This window comes from Cyprinodon variegatus, unplaced genomic scaffold, assembly GCF_000732505.1.
Source record: "Cyprinodon variegatus isolate N-32 unplaced genomic scaffold, C_variegatus-1.0 Scaffold706, whole genome shotgun sequence".
Lineage (NCBI taxonomy): Eukaryota > Metazoa > Chordata > Actinopteri > Cyprinodontiformes > Cyprinodontidae > Cyprinodon > Cyprinodon variegatus.
In genome coordinates, this window is record NW_015151159.1 from 118,796 (window position 1) to 137,696 (window position 18,901).

Here is an 18,901-nt window from a genome sequence, read left to right on the forward strand (position 1 = left end):
TTAATCAATCCATAAAACCAACTAGCTTTCTTTAGTTTTGCCCATCTTTTTGAGCTTAAATAAAACACTTGCCAGTCATCTTAAGCCCCCACCAGATTCTGTACCAGACTCTAATCAGGAATATGAATAATTTCTACTACACAATATAAATAAAGGATTGCCACTAAATTTGAGTTTGTGGTTTGAAACTTCCCTTCGCATGTTTTAAATCTAACAATGAATGCTATAGTTTTGCTTCACATATCGGACCGTTTGTTTCTTTCACTACCCTTTTGTGGCAGGTGAAAGCTTTACCGTCTGCCGGCTGCTGGAAGTTGATGTAGGCATATCCAAGAGATCTGCGGGTAATGATGTCCCGGCATACACGGATCGACATGATGGGTCCAGCAGGAGAAAACTTTTGATAAAGCATTGCCTCTGTAACATCAGGGTGCAGGTCCCCAACATACAAAGAGGCAAGAGGATACGTTGGTCCGCTGCTGTTCATGTTGCGTAACTGCTGGATCAGAAAAAAAGAAAAAGAAAAAAAAAGGTTATGGATATTTGGTTGCATTGTTTGTTTTCTTTAAGCAAACTACTACCAAGTGTTTCACTGCAAATTCAGCGTTTAATAACCTAGAACCAAACATGGTTACACTTTCACACTTTTTCTTAAATGCTTGTCCAAACATTTGGCAGGCTTTTATAGCAACAGAAAACACTTTACAAGTTACCAAAGCTGGAAGTTCTTATTCCCCTAAAAGACAAATCTAAATGCAGAACAGCTAAAATTTAACATTTCTATGATTACATATCCCATAGCATACCTCATCTAAAACATGTGTTTGCATTGAATTGTATAAGGAACAAAGAGAACCAATTGGGAAACTAAAATTATAACATCAAAAATAAGATATTCCCACCCAAACGTGTATAAAGGAAGATCTGAACAAGTGATTCTCATTTTAAAGATACCTATGATATATTTCATGTGTTTATTTCTGTCAATTTATTTTATTTTTTTTTTAGATATGGTAGCTACTAGCTTGAGGGTTCTTGGGAGTTTGCCTAACCCGTTTTGGTAATAAATATTTGATTATTTTCTGAAAGTTATGTACCTTTTTTCATCTTTTTTATCATTTAATGGAGGAAGAAAAAGCTAAATCGGCTCAAAGAATCGGCCAAAAATATTGGCAACAGACTGAAGTTAAAATAATCGTCACCAGTCTTAATTAACCTGTATCAGTCAATCTCTAGTGAGAAGCTCGGAGTAGAATCGCTTCTCCACATCGAGAGGAGTCAGCTGAGGTGGCTCAAACACTGGATGACCCCTGAAACGCCTCCCTCAGGAGGGGTTTCTGGCACGTTCCACCAGGAGGAGGCCAAAGGGACCATGGGGAAATTGTGTCTTTTGGTTGCTGCTGGTACACCTCATTCTTCTCTTAAGGAGCTGAGAAGACGTGTGAGGAAAGTCTGAGTGTCTCTACTGAGACTGCTGTCCCAAAGACATGATCCCAAATAAGCAGTGCACTATGGGAACGAACACAAGCTAAAACGCTATGTCAAACTATTAGAATGATTGCAATTGTATGAGAAATTAATCTAAACTATTTTAATGCATTGAGGCATATCCTTATTTCTTTAGGCGCTCTGAATCCGGTGAACTCTTAACAGATTTCCAGAAAAACTGGCCGACTGAAGAAAGAATGTTTTGAGGGCTACATTGAAACAACTGATTGATTTGATTTTCTCTGTTTTAATACATAATTTCAATTTTGTATTGACTCTTAGCAAAGTTCCAGAGCTTCCTCTCAAGATGGACAACTTTTATTCTGCCTATGGATGCACAAATAAAAGGAGACTGCAGACCAGACCCAGTGGAATTACCTTTCATTATTAGGATTTTATGATAGATTATCCTCCTGTTTCAAAGTTACTTTTTTTGTGGTGCTGATAAATAATAATAAAAAAAACAGCTTGAAAAAGAGTTTTGGTAGAAGTTTAGACAAACTTCTAAAGTACAAAAACCCTTTAGTTACATAGTTAGACACAACATAAATTTACCATTCATCAAGATTTGACAAAACAGTCAAATACAAAAAAAAAAAAATAAAACTTATTAATTGAAATGAATACAAAATAACTTTACTCTCTTTTGTATATCTCATTACTACTATGTTTCCCCTATCGATAATAATATTCGTTATTCTTAAAAATACTATGTATATTAAAAAAAATAATATAATGTTAGAATATATTAGTATAAATCTGTATCATATTGATATTTAATAGCAAAATATATAACTTTGTATACATTTCATCCAGTTTGAGTTCAGTTAAAACAGTTTTTAATCTGAATAAATATGTGGAACTGAAATATTTTTTTTAAATGTGTTTTGTTCTTTTAAGTGGTTGTAACTTATAAGAGATTATTGTAGTATCATCTTTTACTAGTCTTTCACGTGATTAAAATTAGATCGAAGCCGCCTAAGGCGCCTCCTATTCATTCTGAGAGCAGCAGTCTGATCTGTGGTCTGACCCAAGATGGCCGCCCCCTGGGCACATCGGCCTCACTGCCGACAGCGTCCAATGAGGCGTCTGTATATATATAGGTCTATCGGCACAACATGCAGGTCACAATACCCGAAACTGCATGGTGCAGATGCCTTCTAGAAATTTGCAGATTTATGGGAATCTCTTTATAAATACAAAATGTTAAGATGGTTTCAGTCACATCTTCCACCACCTGCCTTGATGCATCAATGCAGTAATTCATGCAAGCCCAGCAATGTATATTTTCTAACTTTCTTTTCTGTAGCACCGTGTCTATTAATCAAAAATTTCACCCAGCCATATATATACATTTACTTGTTAAACAGAGTGGGGGTGTTATCTTTTATATTCTAATTCAAGTTCAATTTAAACAAGGCACTTTTTCCCACCAACGGAGATGTAACCGCTCAGTAAGTATTTCAACATATAAATTGTTCCTAAAACAGCTAAACGCAACTACTCGATATGATCTGTTGGACAGAACATTAGTCAAATAAATAAAATTTCAAATTTAAGTGGGAAAAATTATGTGCCGACGCACCTAAATGTAGAAGCAGAGAGCTAAAACAGTTGCTACCTAAATTAGCTTACTCCGCCGGCGCGGGAACAGCTAGCGAACTGTTAAAGAACACATTTCTCTTCAATCACTAAATTATTTTAATACAGCTTGAATCCACTTACATTTAATACGGGGCTGTGAGTTTTTCAGCGCTGCAGCCTGTGAGCCCTTTCCATGTGAACCTCAGCTTGTTTTAATGATAATCGCCAAACACCTGCACGCTTCCTCCGCACGTACATGAGTCGAGGTGCGATAGGTCAAGAGGAGGTCACACTCCGCGATAAAAAGTAGTCCTTTTAGCTCAGCTTTGGATGGAACCAAAGGGAACCCCTCCATAATTATTAACCAACGTTTTATAATAAAACACTGAACAGAACGTTATTGTGAACAGAAATGAAGACGTAATTTGCCTCTTATCTTAAACGAAACTTTATTTCACTGAATGGTCTTTGACACTTTCCTATTTCTTACATGTATAGTGAAACTAGAATGGTTTTAAGATACATAAACACAAAGCTAGAATTACACCAACCATTGTTTATCTCCATTTCATCACTGCTTTTTTTTTAATAGCTATTCTAAATTTTCACAACCACGTGTGTGCACTGGGTAATAGACTGTTACAGAAGCAAATTTTAGCCATAAGACTTGTCAGTAAAAACAAAGCAAGTAAATACCTGATATACAGACAGGCTTCGTTCCACATTCACTAACTGCATTTTCATCAAGCAAAAATAATGAACTGACATTTTTTTTTATTTTTTCCCCAACAAAAGATTTCAATTTATTGGAGCATTGTCAGAGTAAACAAACCGCCAGCTATAACGTGGAATGGTGTCTTCAACTACAGTAATGTGGAATGTAGTGGTGATATCATGGTATTGTGACACTGAGCTTCTTTTCACCTTCTAAAACCTGATTCTTTTTTTTAAAGAGGCAATTATTCCCACCAGCCATCTTTTAACAGCTGAGAGATTCACCTTGGTAAAAACTGAGGTCAGGGTTTATTTTTGTTGTCTAACTCGTTCTATGAGATTTCAAACAAGCAGATGCTGCTATCTTGAAAGAAGAAAAAAAAAAATGCAGGAGGCTGCAAGAGAAAGCCAGGCACAAAAGCTTTTTTTGGGAGAAAACAACCGCTTTAAGAGGAATATTTTGCAAGCAGGGTTGATACAGTGTGGCAAGACATTTTCAATTAACATCAATAAAAGGTTACTTTAGGTTTTACATACAGATGATAGTCAATCTTGCAAAATACATGGAACCACATTTACGCATACAATTTTCATTGTACTGAGATCAAGCAGCACCAGAACAGTGAGAAAACTACAATGACAATCTATACTTAGTTCAAAAAAAAAAAAAAAGAAAAACAAAAAGGAGCACTGCTGTTTTCAAAAAAGCCTAATAATGTGGAATGTCTCATGTCCAAACAAATCTATCATGACAATTTAAGGGGTCCCTTACAACTTGAAAACTGAATTTGTGAACATGATCAAGGAAAATTACACCAAGATGTCAGTGTCACAATACAGCCTGCCTCCTTTCTGTATGAATCCACAGCAGAATTGCAGTTAACTGAATACAGGATCTTATGTGTCTGGAAATGCAAACACACATGTAAGAAAAAAAAGAAAAAAAAAAACTGTTTTTGGGGGTTGTGAAGCAAATGGAAAGCCTACCATCACAGTGTTTGGTGGAAATCAACTGCCAGTTTAATTACCATACATTAAAACCTGTAAATATCATGAAGAATCACAAATAAGTAACCCAAAAAAAAAAAAAGGGATGAAAAATGCACACCAAACTAGCTGGGACAAAGGAAGTTGGAAGGACGATTCAAATTCACAACACCCCCCTCCCCCCGGAATCGCACGCGCAATCGCTTCACAGTCACTCACACTTTCACGCTCACTACATACAGACCTACACACGAAGCTGACAAAAACAACAGCAACATGGACTCACTAATCAATACGACATGTCTCCACAAAGTGACTGAATCTGCTAACAACTGAAAAATTACCCTGTCACCTCACAGTGAACTGAGAGGGGTAAACTAGTTGGTCGGGAGCAATTCAGGCTGCTTGTCATACAGAAGTGGGAGGGGCTGATGGAGTGGAGGGGGGGAGGGAGGATGTATATAAGCTGTCTGTGTTTAAGATAAGAGTGTAGGTGGATTAACAGTGCAATTCCATTAGTTTTCCCCATCTCCGGTCTCGCCCTCATCTGCCTGGTTTTCTGATGTCCACAGCTGGAGAAAAAAAGAAAATAAAAAAAATAAATTATATGGTTTGATGAAAGTTATCAGGGACCACAGGATAATCCAACTGAGGAACTCACAGTCAGGTTGTCCCTTAGTAGTTGCATGATCAGGGTGCTGTCTTTGTAAGAGTCCTCGTTCAAAGTGTCGAGTTCAGCAATTGCTTCATCAAATGCCTGAAGAGGAAAAAAAAACATTCAAGCAATCACAATGTTGATACAATCCCAAGAATAATCACTAAATATAATTCCTTATTTGTGTAATACATCTAATGAGCTTAAAGTTGATTGCCGGTCAGTGTGCACACCTGTTATAGTGGGGGGAAAAAAGGTGAATTTTCTTACCGTTTTAGCCAGGCTACAGGCCTTGTCCGGGTTGTTGAGGATTTCGTAATAGAAGACTGAGAAGTTGAGGGCCAGGCCGAGCCTAATGGGGTGTGTTGGCTGCATCTCCCCCTTGCTAATGTCAAAAGCTTGTTGGTACGCCTGCTGAGAGTTCTCCACTGTATCTGTATTGGTGGAAAATGACAAAAATATTCAAAAAGGTTAGCTTAAAAAAAAAAAAAGGATGCAAAATTATCATTCTTACAGGCCTCAAAAAGCCAGCAGGTGGGATGCTAAGTTAAAATATCGTTTTTTTTGTCTATTCCATTAGTTATAACGTCAAAAATAATTTCAGCAAGTTGCTGCAAGCCTTGTAATTAACACTCATGGGCTTTTTAGCAAGTACTTTCCAGTTCTTGTCATAAAAGGTACAGTTTGGGTAAAATAGACTTTTACACATCAGAATTTTTATATTTGTCATTTTAATCATCCTTCCAATTTTGTGGTAAAATAAATGTTAACATATTGGTAGCCATAGGAATATTAATCCAATTACCCTTCTTAGTTTCCCCAGACGCAACCTCAGAAAGGTATCTATAATAGTCGCCCTTCATCTTCAGATAGAACACCTTACTCTCAGCAGCAGATGCATTGGCAATGAGAAAGTTGTCCAGTAGCCCCTGAAAGAAAAATCAACATACGAGATCACCAGTTTAGTATCACCTCCTCAAAAACATCTCAAGGCATTGATCTCACAAGTGTAAACCCTTACAAGCACATCATGGCAGATTTCCTGCAGTTCGGCTTCTATTTTCTCCCGGTATTCACGTGCCATCTGCTGTTTTTTGTCATTGCCCTCAGTCTTCTGCTCGATGCTGGAAATGACACGCCAGGATGAGCGACGTGCACCAACCACATTCTTGTAGGCCACAGAGAGAAGGTTGCGCTCCTCATTCGACAGCTCTGCACCTTGCTCTGTCACCGACTTCATGGCTGCAGCCATGTCATCGTAGCGCTCAGCCTGCTCAGCAAGCTTGGCCTTCTGTACCAGGTCGTTCTTATCCATTTTCTAGACTGTTGAATAAAAAAAGAAAAGAGGTGGTAAGTTTTACAGATTGACATGTGAACAATGCAAATGCTTATCCATATAGTGAGCTCAGTTTCCTATTGAACAACTCAAACTTTGCTGTAAAAAACGACCATATTGCATCACATCTTTGAAACCACATGGTTTATAAGAACTTGGTTGGAAGTTTGAACTGGGCCCTTAGGCAAGTGGGTCAGGCAGACCCATCACTAGCCAAGTTTTAGCTGCTAGCGCTCTTCAATCTAGGCTCTTCTCCCTAACCTGCTTTATGCTCCATGGTCAGAAAGCGCAGGTGTAATATCCTTAAGTTTAAAACGTATGTGCTGGATCAATAAACTTTGATTAATCACCCAGTTCAAAAAAATAAAAAATAAATAACCAACTAAAGCCTTCCCGGGTCAGCCTTTAATGCCCTCCCTTGAGGTTGCTAGCAGCGCTACTAGGCTGTGGTGTTAATAGACCAATTTCTTGTCGCTAAATCGTTAAATACCCGGGAATATAATCAAAATCTACAATTAATAACAACTGAGGGTGTGTCCAGAGTTGACCACAGAACGCGCCCGGCGCTAATCTATCGTGATAATGCAAAGCGAACGGAGAAGCTATCGGTTTAGGCTAGCTAACGTCGGCCGACTGCCGCTGTCTGTCGCTAGGCCAGCCGAGAAAATTTCAACGGCCACGTTCAATTATTTACCCGTGAACGGGACAGCAATGATTCCTTTAATGGGGGATTGTTTAACCTGACGATAGCAATATGCGGCGTTTCGTTGAGCTGCGTGCTTTCATTTTTGGCGTATTTTCCCACAGCTGTATCGAGGCCCGCCCAGGCTGCAGAGCCTGTCAGAACAAAGTGTCATGGAATCCGAGCGTCGGTTAGCAGCTAGCTTAGCCTCTCGGTTATGATGGCTTCAGCAGCACACGGTGAAAAACAGCTCTTCTCCCGCCGAATTACCAATGAAAAGCTAGCGCTATCGTTCGATTTTCACACACGCGAAGCTTTAACACTTACAAAATTGGTGACTTTTAATCCTGCTTTTTTAGGGGGGGTCGGGTTTTTTTCTCTCTCTGGACGATTGAGCCTCCGTCCTCCGTCTCGCTCAGCGTTCAGGGCAGTACCACTTCCGCTACACTGGCACTTCTGTTTCCTCCTTTCTCACCGCACATCTGCCTTACGTAATGCACGCGCTGCTTTTCTACCCACCATAAGAGATCATTTACAAAGCCGAAGTTAACCCTTTTACTTTCCTAGATAACAACTAATTTGCCCTTATTGCGTTCTCTAGACATGTTAAAGGTTAAAGAGACTCACTTTAAAATCTCTCATAATATTTACCCAGTGACAGAATGTTTGCACATTAAAATTTTATTTAACATGATGTGCCTTTTGTTTTACTGTCCTTTTTTCTTTTAAACTATGGAGAAACATTAAAAATTGGTTGTCCCTTAAATTTGAGGACATCCAAGAAATAACAATCACCCATGTGTTGTATTATGTTGACCTTGATAGTAAAATTTCAGATATGGTTGTTAAATATAATTTACATTGCTATAAAGGGGGAGATTTTACTCCTTGTATTTTTTATACTTCTTACAATACATCACTACATGTTCTACTGTTTCAGTCAAATTCACATTTGACTGATATATTCCGTAAAAATTCAAAAAATATCCACTGGACTTGGTTTTCAAGAAATCTTGAAAACCAAGTCCAGTGGATATTTTTTGAATTTTTACGGAATGACTTTGACCTGGATGACTGAGAACCTTCATCAGCACATTGACTGATATATGTTTCCCTATTTTGAATAATGTATTATTTAATCCTGTATGCCCAATTCTAAGTCTTGAAATAACTGTTTCCTCTCTTCTGCTTCCTTCTGTTATCCTCATTTCTCTGACTTTCCTATAAAACCATATTCCTCTCATTTCTTCTTTCCATTGTTTTTGCCACCTTTCCTTCATCCTTTGTATAATGATACTCTTCACTTCCGTCTTACTTAAGTTAATCATCATATGCTTACTTATGTGATGCTTCTTTAGCAATCTTGTCTACAATTTCATTTCTTTTAATCCCTATATGTGCTGACACCCAAATAAATATAACACTAATACCCATCATTTGAACTTGATATAAAACTTGCTGTATTTCATTTAAAATGTCTGATCTATTATCCAAACTATGATTTTGTATACTGATTAAAGCTGAACTCGAATCTGAACATATAATTGATCTTAATGGTTTTACTTCCTCTATCCATTGTAATGCTAATAGTATTGCTAATAATTCTCCTGTATATACTGATAATTCATTATATACTCTCCTATTTACTTTGATATTGAACTCTGGAACATAAAATGCAATACCTAGCCTATTACTCACACTTTTAGATGCATCTGTATATATTTGAATATAACCATAATAACTATTAACATATTCCTGTATCAGTTTATGTAATGTCACATCCACTGTAGTTTCAGGTATGATCCAGGGAGGGATTACTGGTAACGGTACAGTTGGACTACATTTAATTTGATCTAATTTAAGTTCTCTTAGTTTTTTTGTTTCCTCCTTTCTCACCGCACATCTGCCTTACGTAATGCACGCGCTGCTTTTTTACTGACCATAAGAGATCATTTACAAAAATTTAACCCTTTTACTTTCCTAGATAACAACTAATTTGCCCTTATTTGAGAATGCGTTCTCTAGGTATGTTAAAGGTTAAAGAAACTCACTTTAAAATCTCTCACAATATTTACCCAGTGGCTTAATTTTTGAACATTTAAATTTGATTTAACATGCTGTCCCTTTTGTTTTACCGTCCTTTTTTCTTTTAAACTATGGAGAAACATCAAAGATTGGTTTTCCTTTAAAATTGAGGATATCCAAGAAATAACAATCACCCACATGTTTTATGTTGATGACCTTGATAGTAAAATTTGAGATATGGTTAATATTTTGCTTGTATATCTTGCTTGTCAAATATCATGCTGTAAATGGAGAGGTTCTACTCCTTGTTTTGATTTTTTTTTCTTAACCAATTTAAATCGTATTACACCTCATTGAAACATTTGAAATCTGTTTCTGCCAAAAAAAAAAAAAAAGTTACTTCCAGTATTTCTACTTTTCTTTTGTTTTAATTCTTGCTCTGTATTTATTCATTGGCCTTATTGTTTATATATCTGTTCTTGTTTTTAACCCCATGTTCTATTTTTTTTTTTCTCTACCCATGTTGTAATGTTTGTACCTCAATGAGTCTTTGTACACTATTGGTTTGTCAAATAAATAAAGTTAAAAATATATATATACTGATCTCTATGGTTACATGCGTTATTATTACAATAGTTTATTTGTTAAACCCCATGTGCAAATACACCACTCATTGCTAGACTGAAATTGGTATGGTATATTAACTTTTAAATTAAATTTGTCCCATTTTTTACTTAGCGTTTATGAAGTTGCAGTACACCTAGGCATTTCATTAAGTAATAATATTGAAAATAATTTAACTTATTTCAGTTTTAACCCCCACAAGTGAAACAAAAAAATAATAAAACAGATATGTGAGGCGTTCCTCTCAGTTAGGAAGATTAAGTTTTACTACACATAAAAACCTCAGACTTAGACAGGTTTATTTTGTCATTTTGTATACACAAGTGTTAACAAAAAGAAATTTCGTTAAGAACAGCTCTCTAGACAATTAGATTTTTTATAAAGTGCAGCCTTGAAGACAGTAAAAAATACCTAAAAAACAGTAATATAAACAAATGACTGTATATTTACAGTTATATATATAATAAATATAATAAAATAACCAATTTTACACAACATTCAGCAGTCTAATGGCAGTGGGGAAGAAACCGTTATGGAATCAGCTGGACCTGCATCGGATGCTTCGAAGCCTCTTCCTAGAGGGCAGCAGGGAGAACAGTCCATGGTGGGGGTGTTAGGGGGGTCATTTATGATATTACAGGCTAAGGACACGCAGATACGGACATAAAAACCTCAATTGATAATACAATTATAAAACCAGTAATAGACAAATGACAATGAAATGCCAATGGATAATCTTTGATACAATAACTGTTATATAATCACTACTTTATGTTAAAATGCTTAAACATCTTGTTGATTTCTGTTTATTATTAATATTATTAGTATTTATAATAGTGTATGACATCATGTAAGGTTAAACTTCTGTCTTGTTTTGCCTTATGATGGGTTTCTGGAGAAACAAACACAGCCACATATGCAATTTGGAACCTTAACCCACAGGGCACGTACTTGGAGTCTAACCTCCTCTAAATAATATTGGATCTGAATGTTTAAAAAATATTCCTAAAGCTTAAATGTTGCAACTGTTATTTCTCAGGTCTAAAAATGTACTTTCTAAGCAGTGTGTTTAATGTTTAGGCCTGTTTCTACAATTATTGATGCAATAAGAAAAATGAGGTTAGCCACTGAGGGCCTAAGAAGCTGGTTGCCTACAGAAAGATATGTGAAAATTGAGTGGAAGGAAAAATATGCATGAAGAGCAGGAATACCCACTGCATTGAGATGATGGATGCCCTCTTCACAGTTTGAGGTAAACCAACAAGGTGTTGACCACAGTGGAAATCAGTGCTTAAAGAGATCTATCACACAGATGTATCCAGGATATGGACTACAATTGCCAGATTCTTTATGTTAAACCACTCCTAAATCAAAGACAATAGCAGGAACCTCCTGGTTAGGATAAAGACTGAACTGTAGCTCCAGTCGTCCAAAGCACTTTTTTTTTCAAATCAAGCAAAGTCTTTTATTTGGAAATGAAGTTTACAGAGTTAGGTGGAGGATTGGAAAGACACAGAAACAAGTTTCAGTATGAAGTGTCCATTTAGTGATGATTTATGCCACCTATATGGTTGTCGTCTATTTTGTAATGTTTAAAAAAAAAAAAACATTGAAATAGATGAAGTGATATAAATATTTATGGATCACTTTATAAATATAAAACTACAGTCACATACTTCTGTTTTGTTCGAATAAAATAACGACAGTTCAGGCCTCATATAACAATCTAGCAATAAGGTATACAAATATAATTCTTAATTAAGTTGGGGGGAAAAAGATCACTCAAAAAATTCTACAAAAATCCCAAAACATACGTGTACGGTGTTTCTTGGACATAAAAAGAGTTGATTAGGTTGGACATTTTGTGAATATATATATATCCATAAAAGTCTATTTCTAATGCTTAAATTTCCTTAAATTTGTACAAAAATCAGTTATTTACCCTGCATTTTCTTGTCCATACGTAGTTTAAATGTTTTTATCTCTTAATCTTGCATTTCATTGCTCATGTTGACTACTAAAGCTGACAAATTAAAGCAGGGCAGGCTTTTTGACAGAATTGTTTTTTTTTTATCTTCAGGCTGGCAGAAGGAAACCTACAGAAGCAAACGGCCCCAATCATAAAGAAAAATGCTCATATATATTTATGTAAGTTATATAAGTGTGAACCTTATTTGTTACAAATGAAATGCATGAATGGGCAAATACCTTTTAATTCAAAGATAAACAAAGCCTCCGATTTAGTTTCTAACTTCTCAACAGAACTGCCCAAAGTCTTAATATCAACAGACGTTTAAAAATGTCCTTAGATAAAGTCAGATATTTAGGACAGAAAAGTTTAGTACAATGTGTTTTTTAATGTAATACTTAATCAGGTAAATCTAATGAAGTTTCTAATTTCCTCAAATGTTGTGATTTATAACCATTAGAAAAATAAAAATCGTAACTCAATAAACAGGTAAAGTGGAGTGTGATTTAATTTTGGATAAGGAAAAAATGTTTTGCACTTAGTATCTTGACACCTGATTTCGACAGTACATATTCACGCCATTCTGCATAAAATGTTATTATATTTATATTTTAGCAGTAGTGATAAATATTTATTTCCCGTTTTAAATAAAAGCATTCATATCATGTTAGATATTTTAGTTTAAGATTTTGGGTTAATACAGTAAAACCGCTGTATTTTAACCAGATGTCAACAATGAAAACCCACTAGGTTTAGAGTGTGTTTTTTTTTGTTTTTTTTTAAGAACCAATCAGGAGTTTCATGGCAGAAACAGCCTTTATTAATTTAAGAAAGTTGTGCGCTTTACTCACCTTGCAGTATTCTGACAGCTTTTAAGCAAAAGTAGATGGAATATGTTCCTGCTCACATCTCGTTGATAAGAAAGTGCTTCATCTCTAAGCAGGCTCACTGAAGCAATAATGCATCAGGGTGTTTTAATCTTTGCCTTAATTATCCTAACTGCAAGGCTTTATCTGCAGCAAAAGATGAATCCATGGCAGTAGGCAGCCTCCAGTATCTCCCAGTGGTTTTTAACAACTTAAGTAGAAAGTATAATGTTCTAGTTGTAAAGTAAAAAAGTCTAAGAAGCTCTTTTTTTCAGACAGATCTTAAATGTTTGAAGCAGTTTTCAGTCTCACTAAGCAGGGATGTCTTCTAGGTTTTTGACGATGGTTAATATTTTTTAATAAAAGGGTTTATTATGTGATCCCTTCAAAACTATGTGTGCTGCATTTTAAACAGCAGTCACATCGGTGAGACCATTGAACCAGGCTGTTCATCAGGCAGTCTGCGCCCCTATAAAGAATCCAAAGAACAGATGTGACCTTTTTTGGAGCTGCCAACATGTTTGATATGTGTCTGCCTGAGCAGATCGGCTGTGAGGTGTTCCCTGATCTGACTGCTGTGCCATCACCGCCTAAAGAAATAACCTAGCTCTGTGCACATTTCAATAAAATCAGAAAAATAGTATATGGACATTTTTATTTTATACAGGACCTTAACCAAGAGCCTTTTCACTTTTTGACAGATCAAAAGCACAAGCTTGAATGCATGGAATTAAACTATAAGTAGTGCATAATTATAAATAGAAAGAAAATATCCTTTAACTTTTTTCTCCACGAAATAATCTGAAACAGCTGTCAAACATTTGTATTTTCCCTGTCCGAGACAATGCATACAGCTTAAACCTTGTGCAGTGTAAGTCTACCAGTTTTGCACATCTTCACACTAAATTTTTGAAACATTCTTCTAAAAAAGGCTGCTATTTTTAAGATTAACTAATGATTCTCAGTTGGATTACAGGCCAGACTTTGACTGGGCAATTCTTACACATGAAAATAATTTCTCTTTTTTCTTCAATATGGCCATTTTGCTGGATATTAACCTCCAAGTTTCCTTGGAAGTTGAATACATTGCTCTGTATTCAGCTTTAGCTCAGTCTACCTTCCTATCAACTCTGACTAGTCTGCCTGTCACCAATGAGGAAAAAGCAAAATGCTGTCACCATCATGTGACTGTGTGATTTGCAATTAGTCCATAAAATTACAATTTGGTCTCATCAGACCAGAGCTTCTCTTCCCACACTTTTACTGTCATGCCTATTAGCACGGTGGTAAACCCCACCGAGCTGTGGATCTTTGCAGCACCTCCAGAGCTACAGCAGGTGCGACTCTGTATATTCCTCTGATCTTTAAGTTCAGGTTTATATTCTGAATGTAACTGGCTGAGTTGTATTTTTTCTGAATTTTGGGGTAAAGAAGATTGATAAATATGTAATCTAGAGATTTGCTTATGTAATATTTGGAGACTATCTATTGGTTTTCCATTTTCTTCACTTCCTGCTCTGCTTCCTACTGGTTTGTCACATTATCTGCCAATTAACATGACAAACTGCAGACAAGTTCAAGAGGTTTTAGTACTTAAGGCACTGTAACATAAAGTTATACAACAACCACAAAAAATTATTTCTCTAATCTTGAAGGTTTATTTTGATTTTTAGAAACTCTGAGAAGACATTACCTCACTGGGAGTCAATACTGCTGACCAGAGCTCCTCATGCTGCCTATCATGTTAGTCTCTTTAAATTAAAAACCGTGGCTGGAAAAGCAAGTGATTTTCAAATGTCTTAACTCATTTAACTAATTTATCCTTGTAATAATCCTTGTTAAATAACATTTGATTTTTTTGTCAACCACCCCATAAAAACTTAAATATGCTGTTATTGTTGCAAAAACTCACTAGTCTTACATACCTATACCATGTAGACAATGAGCTGAAAGCAGAGTCTCTTCACTTTGTGCACCTTTATGTACATTCTGCATTGATTTGGGTCAAATAAAAGGACATTTGAGGAACCAATCAGTTAGTTTAGGGTATACAACATTTCAATATTGTATTTTGATTGTTTTCAAATGCCACACCAGTCGCTGCAGACGGTTCGCCAGACCTGGTGAAGCTGGATGGGAAACGTACCGAGCTATTGAGAGTTTCCTCTGCAGTCTCTTCCCATTGGATGGTACAACTGAGGCACAAAACCACAGGAATTACATCGAGTGTACTGAATAAGTGATAATGTAATGTTTAAAGAAGCACAACTTAGCAGCTTTCATTTGAGATGCATGTTTATAGTCAGTAAACCAAGAAATGTTTGACAAATCCTAGAAACTGTAGATTCACTCGATTTATTTTTTCCTGCATTGCTTTAGTATTTTTCACTGACATTACAATCTGTCTTTATCTCATACAGGTGGTATTCTTACACTAAGATTAACCGCTTATTGACTCAGAATAAAAGCCTGCAAAAAAGCTGGAAGGGAAATCCCCATTTGTCCTCAGCATCTTTGTGATCCAATGGTTAAAAAACCAGTGAGGGAGTTTGAGTCCAATAGCAGAGTCTCCTCAGGGAACTCTTGTGCAGTCTGACCATCATTCACTTGGCTCCAGGTTGATCCAGTGCTAGGAGACCATCTGCCATCTTCTGCTCATACTGCCGCTCTGACTTCTTCCTTCTGTAAACATCGTCTGTAAAAAGAAAACAAAGGATTGAAAAATGAAGTTTGGCCTCGTTAGAGATGCAGCAAAAGGCATCTTGCGGAAAGTTGGCACTTAAATGGACAACAGACGTTATTCTGCGGGTGTTTAATGTGGAACAGGAGGAAATTAAAAGGTGTTACTATTAGTTAACAATGGCTCTGTTCCACTTATGTGACCCTGCAAACGAATTGTGTACAAGTGGACGAGGCTGTTCATTGCAGTTTGGTTCGACGCTGAAGATTATATTTAAGATATTGACTAACCTGGATGTTTGATAAAAATCAAATCATCAAAATACAACATTTGTTTTACCTTTGCTTTTTCTGAGAGCCTTATCTTCCAGTACAATATAAGAGCATTTTATTTACCCAACCCAGACGAATGAAATACTAGTCTGCTATTTAGACAGCCCGAGTATAAAAAGAAGAAACGTTGTTTTCTGTTTTCCTCTTTTAATCAGCAGAAGATTTGGCATAATTTTATTTTTATCAAACTGTACAAGAGAGCACTACTGATTTTTTTTTTTTAAATAAGCTGGAAAAGGTTCAGCTACAACAGAAGCAAGCTATGGTTTATTGCTTTTCACATCATCTTGCAGACGTGGGTGTAAATCACAGGCTCAAGTACGTAAAAAAAAAACAACACAAATACTGTAACACCATTCTTAAAATACTCTATATGAATTTTAAATGCTGAAGAGGTACGATTTTATACCACTGGATTAGATGCAAGTTAATAGAAAGAATCAAACTACCGGTATACAGGAATGATATTAAGATTTGTTGCATCCTAATTGGATTCAGTCTGAGGTTCTAGTACTTCATCAGACAGGCATCCAAACATAATATGTCTGAGATGTAAACATGGTTCTATTTATCATTTCACCTGCATCTCATTTGTACCTTGTGTGATATAACTTTTTTTTTAATGCAATTATTTTGTTTGTGGTCCACTGACAACTGATTATGTTTAATATTCCTCGTCACAATGAATCATCTGGTTGGCCTGTTAGACTGCACCGAGTTATTTGTTCTGCAGTTAATGAGCGCCCTGCTGTGGTTGTTGCTGTCGGGGGGTTGGTCCTCATTAGAGAAACTGGATTATCTAAGTGATTATTAAAATGAAAAAAAAAGCAGAAAGATAAAATAAATATAAACAATTCTGTTACTAGAATCAGTTTCATTATTTTCCCTTTAATGTTAAGGAAAATAAAAAATGTTCCCTGTTGTAACAATTACTCTGACATCACACATTAAAGGTTCAAATGCACTACCAAGCTGAGCTGCATGCCTCCATATAAGGTTGCAGTTATCTGTATTCATTCCTTCAGATGCTCAGTAGTGGATCACAGACACTTTGGCAAGGTGAACAGTTTGTCTCTCACTATTAGCTGGTCCATTTACAGTCTCTCATTGGCATTTAGTGCTGAAATGAAAGCTCATCCTTTTTGTCCAATATTAAAAACCCATGCAGTGTTTTCTTTAAGGCAATTAGTTTTGAGTTTGCTGAAAATCAAATAAATGTTGAAGATCTAAATGTCAATGTAGAAAGGACCATAATCTTGCAATCTTTTTGATTTTACATCCGAATTCAAAATTACTACCTAGAGGGGTCTGTAGCTCATTTATTGGCTGAGATTTACTCCCCTGTACAGGTTCATAAGGTAAAATAAATGCATTTACTTATCAAACGATTTGCAGCCCTTTGATATTTTAAAATTTGTTCAGAACTAATTAATGTATTTTAAATGGTAGTTCAATAAAAAATCAATTTCATTACATAATAATAAAACCCCATAATTTTCTACATGTATTCTAAATAAAAATCTAAAAAGATTTTCAATCTCCTTCGCCTAAATAAAATCAATTGCAGACTTCAGACATTACATAATCAGTAAGTGGGGGTCATTTGATCCCAGTCTAAATGCATCTGTGAAGGTCTCAGAGGTATAGTAAAGCAATCAGCATCATGAACAGCAAAGAACTGATTTATGGAGAGGTTTGAAGCAGAGTTAGCTTCTAAAACATGCCAACCTTGACCAACTTAAAAAGCAATATTCAGTCAATTAACTGAAAATGGAAAGAATGGCACCAGTGCAATTTACCCGTTATGTGATGGTAGTCCGAATTAACTGACCATGGAGAGAAACAATCAGTAAGGCGAATGAGGCAACACTGGAGGAGCAGAGATTCACAGCTCAGGACAAACCAGAGGACTATCAGCCATGCATTTCAAGAAGGAGGCAATTCCTAAAACAATTTTCACTTTAAAGTGCAAGCTGTGTAGAGTGAATTTAAAATAGGTGAAAGAAGTTGCTGTCATTAGATAAAAAAAAAAAATCAACTCTAACAAATAAACTATGGGCCTACAGACTTTTACTGAATACCCCATTTCCACAGTGAAGCATGGTGGTGGCAGAACCATGCTGTGTGCATTCCCTTTTTTTTTTTTTTATCGGGGGCACAAAAATCTGTACAGGGAAGGGGGATCCAGCTGAAAACTATTAGAAACCAGAGGATGTTTAAGAGTCTGGACAAGATAGATTAATTCATCTTTCAGCAGAAAACAACCATAAACACACAGGTAGAGAGCAGTAAGGAGTCCACACCTAAATCCAGCTGAGAACTGTAACAGGTACTTGAAAAAGCACTACTAGATTCAGAAGTGTTGCATAAAAGTTTTTCTTTATTTATGAAAATATGTAATGCACAATTTTGTATTGGTTTAGCCAATGGGTTTAGCCACTAAACTCCAGATAACATACACTATATGGTTGTGAAGTGATAAGATGCAGACGAGGGAACAATATAAACAGCTAACTAATCAAATGCCCTGTATCTGATGTCACATGTGCAGCTAACAGGTGTCATTTAAAGAAGCCAATAGACTAGCTTTGGAATTGCTAATGCTAATGCTAACTCCTTGTCACTGATTGATGTTAATAGTAGAAGAAGGTGACTTTGTTTACACTTACAGAAAGTTTCTTGTCCTATCCTCACGTTAATCATAATCCACTCCATGACTCCTCCAATGCAGAAAAAGATAGGTAAGAACCTGTAGGCTCCCAGCCGGTGCTTCCCAGGGACAATACTCAGTAAACCTTTTATGGTTTTACTTCGGTAAAACATGTCGTCTAAAAATGGTATCTTGCTCCTTGCTCTGCCCAGTCTACTGCTGCGTTTTCATTAAAGCGGACCAGAAAGAAGTGAGGGAAGCCACCTTTACTACGTCCTTTACAGACGTTATAAAAGCAAAGAGGAGGTG

The 18,901-nt window shown here is 36.2% G+C and overlaps 3 protein-coding genes across 4 annotated transcripts in view; all 3 read right to left on the minus strand.

Annotated features, from left to right (window-relative positions):
• LOC107097556 (embryonic polyadenylate-binding protein-like) overlaps positions 1 to 487 on the minus strand; it is a 14,538-nt gene extending 14,051 nt beyond the window's left edge. For both annotated transcript variants that reach the window (XM_015394734.1, XM_015394735.1), the window contains exon 1: positions 295 to 487. In XM_015394734.1, coding sequence (XP_015250220.1) covers positions 295 to 487 — 193 coding nt within the window. The remainder of the gene's footprint in view (positions 1 to 294) is intronic.
• Positions 488 to 3,504: 3,017 nt separating this feature from the next.
• LOC107097558 (14-3-3 protein beta/alpha-1-like) lies at positions 3,505 to 7,934 on the minus strand. The gene is made up of 6 exons (XM_015394739.1): positions 7,774 to 7,934; positions 6,450 to 6,751; positions 6,234 to 6,357; positions 5,699 to 5,862; positions 5,435 to 5,530; positions 3,505 to 5,345 (listed from the first exon to the last, which is right to left on the minus strand). Exons 2-6 carry the CDS (start codon positions 6,741 to 6,743, stop codon positions 5,289 to 5,291), a joined length of 735 nt encoding a protein of 244 aa, XP_015250225.1. The 5' UTR covers positions 6,744 to 6,751; positions 7,774 to 7,934; the 3' UTR covers positions 3,505 to 5,288.
• A 6,023-nt stretch (positions 7,935 to 13,957) lies between these two features.
• smim4 (small integral membrane protein 4) lies at positions 13,958 to 18,893 on the minus strand. The gene is made up of 2 exons (XM_015394728.1): positions 18,612 to 18,893; positions 13,958 to 15,625 (listed from the first exon to the last, which is right to left on the minus strand). Exons 1-2 carry the CDS (start codon positions 18,763 to 18,765, stop codon positions 15,534 to 15,536), a joined length of 246 nt encoding a protein of 81 aa, XP_015250214.1. The 5' UTR covers positions 18,766 to 18,893; the 3' UTR covers positions 13,958 to 15,533.
• Positions 18,894 to 18,901: the final 8 nt, after the last annotated feature.